The sequence below is a fragment of the Nasonia vitripennis genome, chromosome 1, assembly GCF_009193385.2.
Source record: "Nasonia vitripennis strain AsymCx chromosome 1, Nvit_psr_1.1, whole genome shotgun sequence".
NCBI lineage: Eukaryota > Metazoa > Arthropoda > Insecta > Hymenoptera > Pteromalidae > Nasonia > Nasonia vitripennis.
In genome coordinates, this window is record NC_045757.1 from 36,246,129 (window position 1) to 36,266,569 (window position 20,441).

Sequence of the window (20,441 nt, forward strand, 5' to 3'; positions counted from 1 at the left end):
ATTAAAAACATTCAAAATGACAGAGCAAACGCGTACTTATGTTTCATTCTCTATTCAATAACTGGTATCATCAATGAACTACATGGCCATCTCAAAAATCTCGTATTAATTACAGAAGTCAGCGTTATTATATGAATCGCATCGTTACCGCACAGAAATCGCCCAAAAATTAAATAATGCAAATCTCTTATTCGCCGCACTAAGATCCCTAGCAAACGGGAGATACAAAAATTCATAAAATATTCAGTCTAACAAAGCGACGTCAAGTGCCCGTGGGATTTGTTAGCGGCCGTCGCTCCAATTCGCGCTGCAAAATTGAAGCTGGACTTCGTAATAAATAACGCCGGGAGGGTAGAAGTCGATAGACTCACACGTGCGTAGTCACCGCGCGCGCAGGCGACAAATCGCCTTTGTACTCCTGCGGGACACGCGCGATGGCGAAACGACGAAGCGCCGGAGAGAAGCGCCGGCAGCTGACGTCCTGCCGGTCTAATGAAATAAACGTGACTGATGTCTGGAGCACATCAATCGGGGAGAATTAAGAGGGCAATGTGGAGGAGGTGTAAGTGACTTTGGAATAAGAAGATGCTTGCTATTTTAAACTTTTATTGAAGTGAGGTGATCGTTTGTTGAGCACAGTTTTCTCAAAAAGTACAATAAAAATGAATTGTTTAAGATCGGTGAGTTTCTGTAAATATAACGTTAATGGTAGTTTGCGTCTGGGTATATCTGAGATAATGAGCCAGGTGAAAAATGAAAACAAATACGAGCTTTTCGTGCCGGTCGTCGCGTGAATGAGCTTAATCAATCGCCACTCACACTGTTTCACGCCGGAAGTCGACAATCGATAAAGTAACACGTTAAAAAAGAATTCACCGCACGGCGTTGGCGAAAGTAATTGAGTTTTAATGATTTCACAACGAATCCGATAATTTTACAATAAAAAATCTGTTGAACATGTTTGAACTATTTTGAGGTGGGCCAAACAATTTTTCGAGCTCTCAAGCTTGACTCTGGCTGAAATTATTTTCTAGCAGTTGCTTGAACACAAGCTTCAGGAGGAAAACTTACGGCCGAGGCTAGAGTCGATTCAGGCACGTCGCTTCATGCATAAGTGAACGTTGCAAGCTACGCGTGACTGCATACTGGTCGTTCTGATCCAGACTATTCCTGCTGCTTTCCCGAAATATCTGCATTGCTATATCGTATCCCACGTAATATAATTTTTAATTTCTTCGTATCTTGAATAAATATAATACCTCTATAGGATAAGCAGCAGAATAAAGAATTTGTTTGGAAAATTTTAATATCCGTTAATTTTAATAATTATTGCACAATTTTCGCATCATAAGTTCATATTACCTCGAGCATACACGTGCTACTGCATATAAGAGCGATCGAATTAGGCCGGAGGAGTTTCGCGTTCGCACAATTTCCATCTCAAAAGCGAGAAAAGCGCACCTAAGAGAAAACGATATAGTGCAGGAAGACAAAATCCTATTAATGAACTTGGAAGCATATCGACTTCTACCTTGCACTATCCATACATAATAAACGCGATATTGCAAAATTCAATCATTATTGTAACCTACTTTTCGAAAATCTCACTAGCGTACATAAGCATATACTTGTTCGCTTCATACACTCACACACTCGTATGCTAAAGATCAGCGAGTATAAAAGTAAGAAAGATTAACTGCCCTTGGACAGCCTTAGGACCATTAAAACTTCTGGCAGCGCGCCCGATTGAACTTTTCTTAAGCTCCCTTCGCGGCCCTTTTTCCATTGAAAGGTAAGTGAACATTTGGAAAGAGCAAAGATGGATAGCTGATTGAGACAAATTTCTCTTAAGTTTTTCCGGTATGTACAAGAATCAAATCTTATGTTTTATTTCTGAATCCATCGTTCCATAGTATAATATATAGGAGAACAATGTTATAAGAGGATTTGATTTGGGTATAATATGAAGTACGTAAGACTACAGGCACAACTTTTTATACAACATATTCTAAATATAACTTTGATCTTAGAGTGATACATCTAAGAGAAGCTTTCTTTAAAGAAAAGAGTTTAGTGATAAAAGCTAACGCGAACACAGGACGCGCATTTTCATTTCGCGAAAAGTTTCCGACCATACATATATAGAGTTTCGGACATACTGCACTTGGAGCTTTTTGGCTTTCCAGTTCACAGATCGCTAGAGTTGCACAAAAACTTGTACCGCATTATCACCCTCTTGGAATTTTCGTGTCTCAGACCTTTAGCTTTCACTCGCGGTACACACATTCATTCAGACTCATGCTCACAAAGTGTAAAATAAAAACGACGGCATCTAAAAGGAGGCTGCATTTTAAAAAAATTACGGCGTTTGAGGACGTGCTCTACCTGTTTTTTTTTTTTGCATTGGATAAGGAAAGCCTTCAATTAAAGATGATAACTCTAGTTTTATTTAGTTTTAAATTAGTACAGGATTCGCTGCAGTGATTTCAAACTATCCTCTTTAGAGAAAAATGAGAGTGACGCAATCCACGAATAACGCTGAACAACGAATTGGCGATTTTTTGACGATAAATGCACCGTGTGACCGGAACTATAATTAAAATGTCGATTTTGATTGCCCATTGCGTGTTTCTACCTCTCAACGTCCGTGGTGTTGACAAAATTATCGGAGTTTCAAGCATATTCAAAATTTAAAATATTATTATAAAATTAAAATGTCTTACCTTTTCCCTGCCTCGACATCCTCTGCGTCAATTGTGTCGCGTGTTAGCACCGGAAGGCTACTAGCCTCGCACGGAGGCTTGCTTAAGTCTATAAACAAATAATATGAATCGTAAATTTAATAAATACAATCAATTTAATAAGCTCATGCATTTAATACAATTTTCCTCATTTCAAAGAATGATAATTTTACTCGTAACCAAAATACAACCAAGGAATTTAACTGCGCAACATTTACGAAAAAGCCTTGCATCCAAGTCTAAAAATAATCAAGCGTCTTTTTTTATCCACGACAATTAAAACGACACCTTTTACTCGTTCTTCAGCTATAACGAGCAAACGCCCCCCACCCGCAGTATAAGATGAGCTGCGGGGGAGGAATTTTAATTCAAAACTCCTCCCGTCTACAGCGCTTTGTTATCATTCGCTGTTGAGGAGAATAATGAGATTGCATTTACAAGACAAATTCCTTCCAGTATCCAGGACGTTCGTGTGAAATTACGAACGCGCGTAATCTCGGTTAAGCTGCGTCTGAGTTTCTTTCTCTCAGGGTTAGGAAACAACGGTTAGGAAGATGATATGATCTCGTAAAATAAGAAGAAATCAGAGATTCTTCGTTCAATGCTTGCAAAAAGAAGTCGCGGTTCTCATTAGCAGCGACGCATCGTGGAGAAGAGAAGAAATTTCGCCGATTTCGTCTCGATAACCTAGAGCTTATCCAGGACCGTGGTTGTGGACGCATCGTTTGTTTTAATGAAAGTGTTTCGTTGCAGACATTAAGTTGATTAAAATTTTTTTTATTTTCCGAGGGAGTTTTACGCGTGTAGCTACTTTTACGCTGATGCGTTAAGATTAATTGGTTGTCATTGAGTTAATTATTCAACAGAAATTAGAATGTGCAAGAATAAAGTATCTAGACTTGCTTAAAAATAAATTTGAGAAAAAGAGCGTACCTATCGAAAAGTCATAGTGATCGCTGTGTCGGCCATAAGGTGCGGAGATACCAGCATTTGCTCTTCTCTTTGGTACAGCGTCCTGCAAATACACAAAATGAAATTTCGTTAAAATAATAAACGCAAAAATAAATCGCCCATAAATCGAAAAGTATCGCGGGCAAACATCAACTCCAAATCGAATGCATAATCAAATTCCAATATTGTTTTTCCATTAAACTCCGCTCAAACGTTGAAAGAGAAAAACAATAATAACAGTAAAAATCAATCATTAAATTCGGATACGTCATATCGTACAATTTTCCATATAAAGACGTATCGACAAAACCTCGTAAATGCGCATAAATGTTTATTACGCTCGATCGTAAAACCAAAAAAACAATAACTCATCCCCCGGAATCGCATTAACGAACATCAATTTTTACGCCCGCGTATGCGATTACCGACGAAAATGGAAATTCCCCTCTCGCCGTTGCTAAAGTCCGAAACACGTTCCGGCCACTAAAACCGCGGCCGACAGCGCGTCCACAAAATAAATCAAGCCAACGTCCGAGGCTTCATCGGAATTAAAATCTAAACGACGCGGAATACCCCGCGTCATCGAGCTTTTTACGATCGGGAATAGAGAGGAAGTGCAACTGGGTTAGGAGAGCGTGTAATGCGCGCGACGCGCGGCTGCCCTTATCAGCGAAGTTACGCGGCTGGCCAAATAGTTATGGGGGAAACTCGGAACGTGTTTTCCTCGGACCGTTTGTCCGGTGAGAGAATTGCGCTGCTGGTGAAGGAGAGTAACGTGGATTTTCGAAATGATCCCGAGGGTTTACGCAGGGGTAGGATAATCTAAAAAGGCTTGCGACAGTTTTGGAAAAGCTCGCTGAAAACCGAGATGTGAAAGTAGAAACTGCCGTCAGACGCTCCTTTTTTCCAACATCGGAGCACCGTAAACCCAATAGAGCCGACATCAGATCTCACTCCGTCAGAACAGGGAAAATCAGTCAAAGCTGCGTCCCTCGCTGCCGCAGAACCGAAAACCTGCTATTCCCTTTCTCTGAAATCTATCCCCTTATACCATCGCAGCTATACCACAGGCGCGTTCCCATGTGTGCCTCCCGTCTCTCGCCCGTCGACGGCACGTACACTCGTCGCGCGAGCGTTCGCATGTAAATGCAAATGGCCGTGTGTAGCGCGTCGTTAAACGAGCCGCTGCAGGTCGAAGTTCCATTTGCGTGGGAGACTGCAAACATTAACCCTCCTGACGTCCTCTCGCCTTACTTAAACAGTCGCCGCAGCTGCGTCGCGAGCAGTAGACCCACGGGGACGATTACACTTATTGTTCGCTGTCCCAGTCTCTGGGGCGTCTCGCGAGGATGAAGTGTGTGCTCTTGTGTGCGTGTTCTTTTTCGACAAAAGCAGCTTCCATTGTACGCGTCGGGTCAGAGGGCAGAATGGAGAAATTTATTTTTCATTGAACACACACACACACACACACGCGCGCGCGCGCGTGCACGCGAGCGATCGCGTATGGGACTTTACAATTTAATCTCCTGTGTGGCTGTAAAGCGAAAATTAAATTTCCGGCAAACAGCAATCTTGCACGGGGGAACGCGAAATCTAAATTTAAGGCGCTCAGCGCGCGTAATTCGCGATGTAATGATGGTCGTGCGTGGTATGTGTGTTTCGGCGCATCAAAGGCGACCCGCACGTGGCCCGTGGGCGATGCGAAATCCTACGCTGCTGATGCAGCCTACGCATATATCGAATGAAATTGAAAACTCATCTCTGCAGGGTTCACCCTCGGATAGCTTTTATTTTTAAAAGCCAAAGAGCGTATTAAAATGTCACGCGGATGAAATCTATGCGTCGCTGCTTTTTTTTCTTCTCCAAATCGAGTTGGAGGGTAGTGTAATTTGGGCGGAAGCGACTTCCGGTTTGATTCACTCGACGAGCGGAGGCGGCTGGCCGATGGAGTTTGGAGCTTTATTGCAGATGAAAGCGATGGGATTCGCGGGATAAAGGTTTTGCGAGTTTTTTGCGAATTATCTTCCAGATATTAAAATTCGCACACTAATTGTGCAAGATTAAAGCTCGAGATTATGGCTGCCTCGATTTTTAATAAAGTTTGCGCTGAAGACTGCGAAGCTATTAGCTTTGGCCGCATTAATCTCCATGAAATTACTGAGCTCTTATACTTCTTGTTTCGAGCTGCATTATCGCCGCGGTATTATTTAAATACGGCACATAAGGATTACATTAAGCCTCAGAAAGTTTAAATTATATGCATATCATCGATATTCGTCAATTTTAAAACTTTTGTATTATTTTCAGTCATTCGCGATATCGGACGAAGACTGATTAGTATGTTAATGAGCTCCGTTTTAATGGTATTTCAATCCGGCTGATTTGATATTCATACAAGCCTGGGACATTTTGACAGATGTTCGAATTACAAGATACTAATTACGGATTCAGCGCGTCACGGGATCGTATCAATTAGTATTGTTCAGCATTGAAATCGAAATATCCACTGTCAAAGATCAAGTGTGCAGCCACGTGCCGTTAAAAAATCGTCATCAAGCATCTATGCAAGCTCCACTTCATTAAATCATTCCTCGATTTGAAATTACCATCCAATTCATTAACCAGTCGCAATCTAGATCCTCGGCACACCGCGAATAAGCCATTCAATTGATAAATCGCGCCGGCAGCCCTTTAAATCAAGGAATCGAATCGCGCCGTCCCAAAAAGTCGTGCGCAAAAAAAAGCAGCGGCGATATCTTTAAACAAGTGCAGGCGCCGGCGAATCGAACGGCCAATGTAAATAGGGGCTCGTAAATCCTATACGTTCGACTGCTGGAAATTAGCTGCTGGTCGAGAAAAAGTCGCAAATATAAATAACGCGGCTACGGCGGTGGATTCGCGCGCTTTTTTTGCCAAGAGCTTAATCGCTTGGGAAAATCGATGGGAGCGAGTTTAATGTCGTTGATCGTTCTGTGGTCGGGCAATTTTGGCTGCGGGATTGATGGATCGGGCGGAAATAATTGCGGCGGTCGTGCTCGGGAGGAATTAATTTGGAATGCAAAGTGCGGCGGGTTGTCCGATGTTCATCGGTATAATGAAGTAACTCTTTCGAACCGACACGCTGAAAGATCAACATTTTGACGTTTACGGAGAACCAGAGTTTATTATTTTTTAAGAGATCAAAGGAACAAAAAGCTTCCACAAACGCGAACTGCACACTCGGTAAATTTTTCAAACGTGGAAATCCCATTACTCCCTCGCGAGCGTAAAATTTCTCCGTTCTATAAAAAGAAATTCGCCCACGAAAAAAATGCCGACTAACCCCATCGTGCTCGGCGTGTATAAAAAGCAAGCACGCTAAAAAAGGAAAAAAAATAATAATAAACAAACAACTCCGGGCCCGAATACGAATCCAAGGCAAGCGGACGAATGAAACTTTCACCCGGCGAGCACGCGCGAAAAAAATGAGAGTGCCTCATGAAAAATCCAGCAGCTCGAGCCTCTCACCAAAAGTCGGGCAGCGATCTTCGCAATTTCGCCGGCGAACGTGTCTGTGTGTATGTGTGTGTACATATCTTTCCTGCGGTGCGACGACGTCTGTAATCCTCGGGACAAGATGAGGGGGTGTACGTTCCACGAGCGTCTGTTAACTGAAAGATTTTCTCGCCGGTGTGTGGGTGTGTGTGTGTGTGTTTCTTTTTGTATTTTCCCTTTATGGTTTCTTCGTCTTTTTCTCGTTTGCGAAGTGTATGCTGCAGTATATTTCCGGTAATACAGCGCACGGAGAGGCTTAAGGGGACGCTTTTCATTTTATTCTGATTCGCGGCGCTGTGCACACTGCGATTTTCCTCGATTAGTCGGAATTTCATCAGGCGATAATGGGCTTGTTATTTAAATGAGCCCGGGCGCTTTGTTTTTGATATAATAATAACGGCGCGTCAAGCGCTGCCGGCATAATGAGATTGATTCCAATTGCTAAATAGTTTTTGCATCCGAAAGGAATGGAATCTTCTCTCGGAGCCTCGATTTTCCCAGAATTTTCGATGATTTTCACGAGATTTGAAATGAAATGAAGAGGCTCGGATTAAAGATCTCGCGACGCCCTCCCGCAACAACTTATCACTTTATTTACGATTGCGACGTACGAACGCATAGCGTGAATTACTCCCGGTAACGGTGCAAACTTTGACTTCCGTCTTCTCCCTCTCTCTCTCTCTCTCTCTCTCTCTCTCTCTCTCTCTCTCTCTCACTCTCTCTCTCTCTCTCTCTCTCTCTCTCTCTCTCTCTCTCTCGGCGGCAGCGGAACAACGGCGGCATAATTCACGCGTTTCTCCCACTCGACAGGTTACATCGGTGCCTCTAACTTACGCTTCGATCTCTCGAGTGCGCCCAGAAGGAAATTGCAGTTCCGAAATTTCAATATAGCCAAGATACAGCAGCCGATGATATTTCGCGGGATGTGCAGGCGTGCGTGTCTGTGTGGGTAGATGGAATACGAGCTCGCGGTATTGAGGGTGTATGTGTGAGGTAGACTTGTGCGCAATTGTGTCACACGCGGCGAATCGTATTGTTTGGCAGTTGATGTTCTTATAGTACGCAAAATCACTCGAAGTAGTGAACAGTTAAAAGTTTAACGCTACCAGCACTCTGTAAACAAAATTAATAACTCTGATCCGCAGTACTTCATAAAAGCAATAAATCCCCTATTTACGTACTACGAGTGGAGCACACGAACGGACGCGACTCTCTCCCCCGCATCAGCTTTGGAAAACTCGCTACTGCCACATTGCGCCATCCTGATAAATAGTCCCACTGAATTCAGGTCGCACGATCCTTAACGCGCCTCCATATATAACTGCGCACTGCTACAACGGCGAGGAGTCAGCCACTCTCAAGAATGAGCGATAATGCGAGAGAGAGAGAGAGAGAGAGAGAGAGAGAGAGAGAGACGCCTATTTTTCCTTAATCCCTCGCGATACTTTAATCCATTTTTCTCGCTGCTCGCCAGCGGAATCCTTGCTTCGTCAAAAAAGTTCTGCGCAGTTTTCCGCTGAGATGAAGAGAGAAAGAGATAGCTTGCCTCGGTGTCTGCGTGCATCTTTCATGGCGTGGGGGTGGATGATGCTTGAAGTGGCTTCATGCCCGAGAGATTTTTTCCGGAAGTTTGAGAAAGAGCTGCTGTGCGCTGATGATGAGAGGAGGAATTTTAGGCGGTCGGATCGCCGAGGGTATTTTTCGTAAATAAGCTAGGCTGGTGGGGAGAGAAAGAGTGGAAGGTTCGTTTCGGAGAAAAATTGCGGTCTGCGTGCGTTCGCTCAGTTATTTTGTTTTTAGAATGGATTAATCAAGTTGCTGAAGTTTTGAATTATTTTTAGAGCGTAGGTGGATGGCGTGGTGCCTCTTACAGGATCTAATTTTTCAAGCGTGTTCGATAAATCTCGATATGAATTGTACAGAAAACAGAATTTAATGATATAATATAAAATGGTTTGCGAAAAAATGAACGTCCTGTAAGTGCTCATAGAACCGCAGTACCGGCTTTAGTGCAAACCTAGTCGCTCTAAGTGGCCAATTTGGATTAATCCGCGGCCAGATTCCAAGGCATGTAATCGTTAAGTTTCTATTAACCCGATGATCTGCTGGCAATCTAATACCTGTACACTTAACTCCCAACAATTTCAGGCGGTGCTAACCATTCCACCCACGTTGTCGCCGTCTCTATTGCGTTTGAGCTTGATAAGCATACGCGCAACACACACACTATACCCTATAACTCATACGCGACACTTTCGAACGACGTCCCGTACAAGAAAACTAAGCTCGCGCATTATTCAAATTGCCATTTAAAAAAGTTCGTCGCGGATAATAAATCCTGGATCTCAGGAGGAAAGCGACTGTCCGAGAAAATCCACACATCATCAGAACGAAATGTCGCCGGAACCGTAAAAAATTCAGCGTCGCACATATACACGTAAATACATTCGCGGGAATAGTCGAGCAACGCATTAAGAGATTATTGCGCGATTATACCCGGTGACTTACTCTTTCTAACTGTCCTCCTTTCCCTCGAGACCTCCACTGCACGAATCCGATGCGAGGATTAAGCGCCACTGTTTCGCCGGAAAACTTACAATAAAAAGTGCGTCTCTCGACACGTCGCTCAAAAAAAAAAAGAACTACCGGAGGGAAACACAGCACAGAAACGCAGCACGTACGTGCGGATGCAGGAACGTCAGGGACTGCCGAGAAGCGGAAATCTGATCCTTCGATATGAGCACGGGTATTTCCGCGCAGGATTGCTCGAAATAAAAGGATTTCGCTGTTACCCCGGCGACTACTTAGTGACGCCTCGTTTCCCGGGGCGACGAGAGAATGAGAGAGAGAGAGAGAGAGAGAGAGAGAGAGAGATATTTCCCTTATTGTTGTAATCGCCGGTGTTTCGGTGAGGTATGCACAGGATCGAGGTCGAGGCGTCCGTTAATGTATTCTCTCGAGTTATGTACGCGCTGTAAGAACGCCCTGATAATTTTTATGGAAGAGATTCGCGACGACGGCGAAAATGTAATTAAACGAGTAGTTATACGAGGGGAGAAAAATAATTAATGCGAAAGCTTCGCCGAAGCAGAGTACGTTTTTCATCGGCGATATTTTCAGGCGAAGCGGAATTGCTGATTTATAGCAACGGATACTCGGGAGTTCAATCATTTCGAGCGCTTCTCTCTCACCCGTATAAGTAGATTGAGTCCGAGTCGGGCGAGACGACGTGCCAGTTATTAATGTGAGCTGGTCAGAATCGGACGGTATCTGCGTTTCGCGTATTAGCATATCCCGGACTAATTATTTTGGATACGGCGTGTAATGCTCCAAGCCAATGACATCCAGTTAATTTTCTTAATAGCGTACCACGCAAAAAGTCCAGCGCCGAGATAGCGCAAGGCATCTCCTCGGGAAATAAACTCATTTTGTAATTACTTCTTCAATCAACTTCCTCGCGGTTTATCACTAAAACTCCCCAGCCAGGGAGACTAGCACGCAAATTGCAATCTGCATTAAGTCTGAGATTCCGACTTGGAGCGACTTCAGCGAGAAATTATGTTTGGGTCGAATTTTAAGCCGACCGCCAACTGACTGCTCCCAGCAATGGAATGTTTCTTGTTAATTCCGACTGTGCGTATTGTATGTTTATAGAATTATGGATAGAAAACTTTATTTAAATTCATATTGATTTAGAGCGACAGTCGATGTAGAAAATTTATAAGGCAAGCTTCTATTTTCACTTAATGCTATAAGGACACTTTCTCAGCTGGCCACGATCCGGCAGCGATTTATACGGCTTATCCATAAAAAAAGCTCGCGATACACTTGCTGATTTTACGGCTTGGCTTTATCCAGTGCGCCAGCGGAGAATCCAGGTAAGAGTCTCTCTAGATCGGTATACGTGCAGTCTATTGTGCGCAACGAATAGAATCAAAGTTCCCAGGGATAAGAAGAGGAAGAAGAAGGAAAGAGTCATCGTTATTCCGGAAGCGTGCCGCTGTTGAGCTTTTGGACCCAAACAGAGAAGATGCTCAAGATCCCCCCTTTTTTTAATCAGCTTTTTCTGCGAGATGCAGAGGATTCTATTTGCCTAAGATTGTTCGCAAGTCTTTAGAATTCGCTGGATGTGCGTTCCCGTGTTTGGCATTTTTTGGATACCTCGGAAGTATTTCAATTTGTTGAATTTAAATTGTTAAAGGTAAGATTCTAAAGTAAGCTAGCAAAGTTTCAACCGATTCGTTAAAAATTGATTCCAGTTTCTTTATGAGTTGACTTCCGCGATGAAATTTTGATTCCGAAAGTTCCGATGATCACCGTCTAATAGATCCTTGAAATTTTAATTAAAAAACTCTTACTAGGAGTCGGATATGAAAACTTCAATTATCGCAGTGAAAAATTTACCCACAATTATATAGCAAAACGAAATCATGATTACGATCTTGAATCCTCTTCTCGATCTTCACATACTCTATTTTGGTACAGAGGTTTCCTACTCGAAAGTCATATACCCTCAAGCGCCAAATCCGAAAAATCCGATTTCGCGGTACAAACGGAAGACAAACAGACAAAAGCTTCGCCTCTTTTCCGAGGGCCGGACAAGAAACAGAGAAATATGGGAAAGCTACCTTTAAAAAGCCGTTTGCACATCTCTCGTTCATCAAGAGCGAGCTCATTAAACGGTTCGAGGCATGCAGAGCTTTACGCAAAACGAAAAAGAAAGAGAAAATCCGCTTTCCCGAGTGAGGACGCCTCCTCGTGACTTCGAGCTTTCGACTGCGCTGCGCTGATATGACGAGCCGAGCTTGCGTCGGAGTTTTCCTCTATTTGTGGCAAGAGGTCGCATTCTTTTTGCCGTTCCCTTAATTAAATTTGAAAAATTCCTCGATTCGATGCGGTTAAATCTGTGCATTTTCTACGCTGCGATGCGACGATATTATTTTCGATCATATCGACTGGATAAATTTTCAAACGGCGCTGCAAGCTTTATTTCCCTTTGATTAATCGAAGTCTCCGGGAAAAAAGCTCGAACTTCGTATTCCACGATTCTCCATAGGTGAAACCACAAACCGCTTCCGCGTACAGCCTCCCTGTATGTGTGTGTATCGATGCGACGGCCAAAGGGTCAGTAGATATATATCCGAGGGCAACGACGAGACGGGGTCGATATTTAATTAACCGGTGCGCGCATGTATGTCGATGAAAGTCGCGCGTGCTGTCGGTAATTCGATCTGCGAAGGCCATCAAGCGTGGCTTACGCGATTATTCGGCGCGGGAAATATGAAAATTCGCGGCTGGATCTAGCTGGCTCTCTATGAGCGGCTTGCTTTGGATGGAAATGGCTCTGTAATGTGGGAATTTCGAGCGATTTAGGTCTTTGTTCGGCGGAGAAGAGTGTGTTATTCTTTTAGGGATGTTTTGTTGGGACTTTGGGTTAAGTAGATTACACGCAAAGCGAAATTATTACTGAAATCCATACTTGATGCTCGATGTAATATCACAGAGCTTCTATACGCATTGAGGCACGTTGCTAATTATTGATATCGAATGCTACATTATTAGCCGAATATATGCAACCGATCGGATAGAACTATTATTATTACATCCAGCTGCAACACCAACGATTTTGGCGTGCTCAGTCGAGCGTAGTTATGCAAGCCTATTAGGATCGTAATATGTCGGAAAACGGTGAAATTCGGACGATATACGTCATATGTGAAAACCGTAGTTTTGCTTAGTTTCTCTCGATTTAGTACAATAACGCTCGCGCGAAGTATATGAATAAATCATTTGAAAATGTTCAAAAACGCGTAGTAGATTCGATTTGTCAAGCGCACATCGACGTTATTTGATCGGCAGTGAAGCAAGATCATCAAACAAATATCGAGAAGAATCTATACACATGCAGTTAGCTCAGTGACCCAGAAAGAATCGAGATTCATCGAGTTTAAAAACTTTTCGAACTCGGCACACATGCGTCTCTCATCGACTTTGAAAAAGCGAACACCTCTCCCGGGACTCGATCACGCAGAAATTATCCAGGGAGGAGACGGGTAATATTCAAGTGCATTTGCAAAAAAAAACCCTAATATGGGACGCCAACCTTAAAATGAAACCCGGGCTAATGGCTGTGCCATCGGGACTCGAACTAAATCATAATCTTCTAATTGAACGATCTTTCATTTCCCCAAACTTTCGCGATGTAAAACCAAAGCGATCAATTTCAAAGTTCGTCGATCTATGTATTCGCTCGGAGGAGAAAAAAATTTCGTAATTAAGAAACAATATATTTTCAGCTCAATGATCCAGATAACCTCGAGATCCATCGAGTTCAAATACTTTCCCAAGTGCTGGCACACGAGCAATTCCTCCTCGAGAAAGCAATAATACACGAGCGCGGAAGATGAAGAAAGTTCCTATCGAATTTATAAATTCCTCGAGAAATAAAGCGAGCTACGCGCGGGGAAACAAAAGAAAAGCCGCGTGTAAACAGTCTGGCAAAGTTAGAGAGGGTGTGGAAAATGTGTCCTCTGCCGGAGAGCGGAAGAGCCAAGCCAAACTCGAGGATATCCATCTCGAGCGAGTCGAGTCTCAATTTTGCCGACTCCAGGCATATCGAGTTACCCTGCAACAGACGGGGAATCCCGATGCAGCGAGAATTTCAATCGAGTCTATTCCGGAGGGTGGCATACTACGAGCCTCGGGCGTTTCGACTTTTTTCGGAGTTACTCTGATCGATTTATGATCGTATTTTCGCGAAGGATTATTCCCCCGGCGCCGAGCTCCGAGGCATTAACGCTTCTGCATTCGGAATTCGGACGGTGAGAGGTGAGAAATTTAAGGGAGTTTCTTTTGGCGCAGTTCCAATTCGCAGTTTATTTCGTGGAAGGGAATAAATTTTCGACGGTGCCTGAGTAGCCTCGTTTGTTACTACTGGCGCGGAGGTGCTTCACAAAAGCAGATTGAATTTTACAAATCAAACATTATAAATCATCGATGCTTTTCATTATTCCAAACCCACCACCTGTGAAAATACCCAAACGAAAAGTCATCTCTTACAGGGCTCTTCTCCACGAGGCTGTGCGTTCTGGAAACAGGCTTCCCTTCGCAGTAGATCTGCTCCTCCGAGGCGGCGAAAGCACATCCAGGCTTTTCCTCCGCCTCGTGCTCAGCGAGCGAGCTGAGACTGTTGTACCACTGCACGGATCTCGTCCTGAAGGGCTTTAGGCTGCCGGCGCTCGATGGCGGCGTAGGCCTCCTCTGTAACTGCTGGTGCTGGTGCTGGTGCTGCTGTTGCTGCTGCTGCTCGAGTCCCTTTCCGAAGCTCATGCTCCGCCGGATCGGCTGGAGGCCGCGATTGATGGCCGCCGGTAAGTCGGCGCTCCCCCTTAGCAGCGCGTTGAACTTGCGCCGCAGCGAGGGCTTGCGGTCGAGCTTTGTTTGATCTTTAGAGCCGGTCGAGTCTTCATGCTGCTGCTGCTGCTCTTTGTCCGTCTTTGAGGCTTGAGATTTCAGAGGATTTTGCTGCTGCTTCTCTAGAGATGGATAGAGAGGGATTAATTTTTTAGCGAGAAGTGAGAGCATTTTTGGCGACTTTTTTGAATTGCTAGCTGAAGAGAGTGAGATTGCGCTTCTACATGGCATAGCGTATTACCCTTTCGAGTATTTCTATTTAGTTAATAAAATGACGAACACGATTTGGAAAATATTATTCTAAACACGGTTTCATAGAAATCGATATGTACACAGCGAGCTTTATTGATTCATAGAGCAAACGTACAACTGAATTTTCCGAGCTTTACTCTACTGTTCATGTAGTTTGTTGTTCTGTTTGACCATTAGAACTTACGTTTCTCTTCGTATACTCAAAATTCGATTACCCTCCTTGTCAGTTTATTTTGCCGGTATGATAACCCGTTGTAAAGCCCCGGCTATCCTCTATTCCAGCTCAAATCAATCACTTTTTTAATTAAAACCTCGCGATAACACTCCGGACTTCTTTTATGTACACCTTCTGCCTTAACTATTTAGGTTCCTGAATGTGCTCCTCCGCCAAACGACAGTAACAAAGCGCCGAGTCGAGGAATGATTGACTGCTGGCCTACTTGACTTACGTGCAAACTCTTGAAGTCTTATAACCGGGAAAGGGCTGAACCATCATAGATAATTTTTCAAGACTCATGCGCCGTACTACTGCAGCTCAAACAAATTTCTCATGCACGAAAGAGAAAATTACTCTATCCGCGATATTCAAAGTGCGCCGATAGTATCAAATTGAAAGTAGTGCAGCTTTAAGATAGGCGCGCACTAAAAATAATAATCTTGGATCTTCCTCGGCGAGTGAGGAATGCTTGTATAACAATACAAACGAAAACTTTCTCCAGCGGCTTATCTCCGCTCGGTAATCGCCACGACTCTATTACCTCCCAGTATAAGTGTAATGGGACAATAAAAATGCTGATTGGAGAAAGAGGGAGAAAAAAAGAGCACGGATGGACTCAATGGTCGAGATAGCGATCCCGGTATCCTCGCATCAAAAGCTGCCTCTCTCACTCTCTTTCGCTCGCTCGTAAGGGCTTCTTCAGCTATAGCGTGTGGAGCCTTCCGTGGAAAACGATGGTTTCAACTTTTAGACATACCATTGAAAATTCAACTCTTATACAACGATTCCGCAGCTCGATATCTTCCGACGTAAGTAGCTCGAAAAAAAACTACGGATTATCGATTCGCAGATTAGATAATAATAGAAGCGGCCATAAACGCTAAGTCTACGCTTAATAATTGAACACAGCGAAGCGTCAATCCACAGAAAGCTCCACAACGAGCAGCCGCAATTCCCTCAAGACACACACTCACCTGGCTCTTGTCGTCGGCTCGCGGACGACGCCCTCGAATCCTTTGACATCTTGACGGGCGCAATCCCCTGCTGCTTCTGCACCACACTGGCTTCCTCCGATGCTCTATTTTTCAGAGGCCTCTCCTCCGCACCAACTTGCAGGCCGTTTCGCTTCTTCAGGCTCTTCTTCGCCTGCTTCGTAAGTGTCATGGTCTTGTCTCGTTACACTTTGCCACGCACTTGCACACCCACTGTTTCCTTTATTTCTCCACGTATAACTTTTCACGCGGATGAATATTTACGCTGCATCGCAGCCGCTTCTTTGTTCGGCGCACTGCACACCACCACACTGTGGGAGCACTTTTACCGACGATGAGTTATAACTTTCCTTCCTGAGACGACACTCTGCCCTCGCGGAGGCGATGGCTCTTTGCTTCGCGTGGACGGATCGCTAATCGAGAGCAAACGAACTGTGAGAGACGCGGAATGTGGATATGCCTATGCGTGTGTGTTTTTTCTGTATTTTTTAAGTTAATTTATGCCTGGGTATAATTTTTAGAGTAACCGATCGCTCGTTTGCGCTAATGACTCTCTGTTTGGCTTCGATTTCGAGCTGTCAGTGTGTGTGTGAGTCTGTGTATTGTCGGAAATTGCAGTGTTTGCTCGGACGATTACCAGAGTTATTATACTATTACGGCTATCGTCGCGCGCGCGCAGCGTTTTATGTGTAGAGCTGGCGGCTTAAGCCGTCATGCCGACTGCTCCGTGAAATCACGTGCCACTGATACCGTCTGCATTGTCACACTTTAACGAAACAATCTTCGGGATTATCTTATCTCGTGAATTTTAATTTTACAAGTCGACGCGCGAACACCGAGCCGCATAATCTATTGGATGCGTATAACGCTGTAATTTAGTTGTACGCTGCGTCGAAACGAGTTGAATTTTTTAACAGAAACTTTTTTCAAGGATAATAACAGTATTTTTCAGTGCTATAATTCAAGTGGACGATACTCGTTATTTTTTAAACTCAATAGAACCAGCGGGAAATCGAAGCCCAATAGAGAAACTCGACTCGAAATCGAACGCGGAAGTATACTCGGTCCACTCGTCGCCGAAGAGCAACAACTCGCCGAACTCGAATTAATTAGCCTCTCTCACTATCGAGACTGGAAAGCCAACTAGCTCTACACACACAGACCGCGAGAGCGATAAGAAGAAGCTGTTGATGTTCTATATAGCAGCTATATAACAGCGCAGCCTCGATAATCGCGCCGGATTACGTTACTTGTCCCTAGACGGATTTTCCGCGCGCAGCAGCAGCATCAGCGGCAAAAATCATGCCCCGAAGCTACTATTGTGCATCAGCGGAGGCCGCGCGAAAGTGGCCAATTATCGGGCGGATAAGGAGAGGATAAGTTCGAGCTTGTCATCTCCCGAGCGAGTGATCAGCTGAGTCGACGACGAGGATTACACTCGGAGGGATACATAAGTCCGCTTGAGCTAGTGATTTTTTGCGGGGGATTACGGTTGTGATTTATCGACGACTGTCGGACTATGGACGTTCGCGATTTCAGAATGTCAATATAACGGTTGTGGAATTAGTCTGTAGAATGACTGCGTTCGCGCGAATATGAAGAATCACTATAAATAGAGGTGATGGTGCATCGATGTTTCTGAAGAGTCGTTTAAAAACGCGTCGAGTAGCGGCAGTGGATGAATTAAACAATTTTGAAAACGTCACGTATCCTGTTTTCAGCGTTATTATTGCCTCAATTTAACAGCACTTTTTATCGCGAGAAACTTTAACGAGACATTGTTCAATCACCGCCGACTCCTTCATTCGCACCGTTAACAATAGCGTCCAACGAACTCTAAATCAAATCTCAAAATTCGGCCATGCATCACCGCCAGTTGTTCAAAACTCTCCGCACATATACACATCCCGCATCATCTCTCAAGTTGCATCGAAGCGGCAATTACAATCCAGCCGCCCTTTGTATTACTCCGAACCCGCACTAAAATTCAGCAATCCACTCTCACCTTATGAATAATCGCACCTCGACATCGTGTATCAAAGCGCAGCCGACCCCGATAAATAATCCGCGAACAAGGAGGCAACACTTCACTATATCATACACAGGATAAACCGAAAAAAAGGGAGAGGACGTCACACCGCAACAGCTGTCTTCGCAGTTGGCTGCCGAAACAAACGAGCAATCAGCAGATTGGCTGAACCTGACATTGAGACTGTGTGTACTCGTACGAGGTGTACATACTATACACGCGGACTCTACCGTCGCAATAATAACGAATCGGCGTCCCTGAACCAGCGCAGCTTCGCTCCCGGTTTATCGGCCCGACGCGCCTGCGAACCGGTTATCTAACGACTGTGTAATAGGCGACGCGACGTTTTGCTCCGCGGATATGCGCGTACACTATACGCCAGCTGTAATAGACGGAGATGGTAGGGAGGAGCCGTTCGCTTTATTGGATTTTCGCGCGAGTCGGCGGAGAGATAGAGAACAGGGAGGAAGGGAAAAAGATCGCGTGAGTAAGGTGCGACGCGCGGACTAATTCATGGCCGAGGGAAATTTGTGTGACGCGTCTATGCGAACCCGAAATTATTAGTCATGAATATCGGCCGTCTGATTTAGTGTAGATATGATCGATCTGAGTCATTATTGAGTAGGCTGTGATGTAACTATCGAGACCGAGCTGTTCTCGAATTCAGAGAAAAAAATCGTTAGAGTGAGTGTGCGAAAATTAGCGGAAACAATCGCGCATTGTCCAAGCGACTAAAAATATAACGATAGTTCCCGAGATTTTCACAAAGAGAAATATATACCTCTTCGCTATTTTCTAGCGCAACACACGTAAAACGAGAAAAATGAAAGTTTGAGCGGTGCACTTTTATGGATAGCTCTCACGCCGAGAGACTGACACGACGCCGCATCAATTGTGCAAACACCGCCTCCGACAATCGCAACCTCGTTACTCACCGCGAGGAAGCCGGGAGGAAAGATTTTCTAAAATCAAAACCTCACCTCACTATATAACTGTCTACCTCGTCATTATCTCTCGACTAGCGCGCTTAAATTCAAACGAGCTCATTTCCACAAGAACCCATAAAACTACAACAATAAAAACTCTCCCTAGCCCCCCCCCCCCCCCCCCCCGCGGCGAATAAACAGAAAAGCAAGTCTGAAGACTCGCACTAGCCCCGCGAGGGCATTACCAGTAACTCACAGCCCGTTATCGCCGGCCACTATCGGACCGAGTCATTGCTTCTGAAAATCTCCCGCGCCTGTGCGTGCGCGAGAGCCGTAAATTTCGTGGCTCCTTTTCTCTCTCTCTCTCTTTATCGACGTATACACCGCGGCCACCTACAAGCTCTCGTGTATTATTATTGTTACACGTTAACGCCGCAAATTTTTCCCGTCAAGTCATCACCGATTTCTGCCCTCTGCGTTGCCGTGATTATCGCCGACGGAGAATCGCAGCGCCGTTTCGAGCGATTAGCCCGAGAGAGCGCGCGCGTTAAATTTAGAATAATCAGGGGTTTCGAGGGCTTGAGTAACGGTTTTGTTTTAGATTGCAGGGCCTCCTGCTGGCGTGGGGTAATGAGAGCGGACCTGCGGAGTTAATTTACGCATAGACTATTCGAGGATTGCGTACGTACGTGTTTCGAGTGTGCAATGCGCGGAGGCTAAATTAGAAACTTCTTTTTAATTTATACGCAAATGAATCGCGCGCTGGAATTTCTTCATTAAAACTATCTTATGCGAATTCGATTCTTTATTCAAACCCTGTGCTGTATAACGTGTATAAAAAAAGGCGCGTGGCGTGCTCGAAGTTGTTTTAGGCAGGCCGTGCAATAATTTTACTCCCGAGCAACGATCCGAAACGCGTCAGGAAAGTTTATCAATAAAGCATTAACGCTCGTTGTTATAAATGACGCAAGCGGTCGGGAAAGAAAAAACTGTTTCGCTTGGTTGTCAGTTCCGCCGTGCACTTTCTTCGCCTGCATTAAGATCGTCTTTCTCAACGTTTTAATAACGAATCATTACAGCAAGAATTGAACGATCGAGTGAACTTACCTGTAAGTGAAACCTCGATCACAATTGTACGATCTGCCTCGTCTGAAGAGATCAAATTGTAGTATCGCTCACTGAGCGTTCTGCCACAGGAATTTTTAAAGAATAAACATTTTTATTCTTTTGTCTCACTCGTTGCTATGGAGTAACAGCCGTTGACGCTTCATTAAAAAACCGATAATCTTTGTTTGATTTTTTACGCAAAAAGTAAGTGGTAATAAATTGATTATGGCTAGGTTTACATTTCGATATTGCATCTTTTTTAAGTAACGTAAGTATTGA

At 44.4% G+C, this 20,441-nt stretch overlaps 1 protein-coding gene across 10 annotated transcripts in view; it reads right to left on the bottom strand.

The window, feature by feature from the left end:
- The window catches only part of LOC100123819 (pleckstrin homology domain-containing family G member 5), a 104,531-nt gene that overhangs the window by 78,684 nt on the left and 5,406 nt on the right, over positions 1-20,441 (bottom strand). For 3 of the 10 annotated variants that reach the window (XM_016990219.3, XM_031921319.2, XM_031921323.2), the window contains exons 1-4: positions 16,083-19,134; positions 14,286-14,761; positions 3,675-3,756; positions 2,724-2,811 (exon numbers count right to left, since the gene is read on the bottom strand). In XM_016990219.3, the coding sequence (XP_016845708.1) occupies positions 2,724-2,811; positions 3,675-3,756; positions 14,286-14,761; positions 16,083-16,272 (836 nt within the window). In that variant the 5' untranslated portion in view covers positions 16,273-19,134. Of the gene's footprint in view, positions 1-2,723; positions 2,812-3,674; positions 3,757-14,285; positions 14,762-16,082; positions 19,138-20,441 lie in introns of those variants that run through there. The other 7 variants (XM_032595856.1, XM_032595857.1, XM_031921318.2 and 4 more) reach the window with 7 other exon arrangements.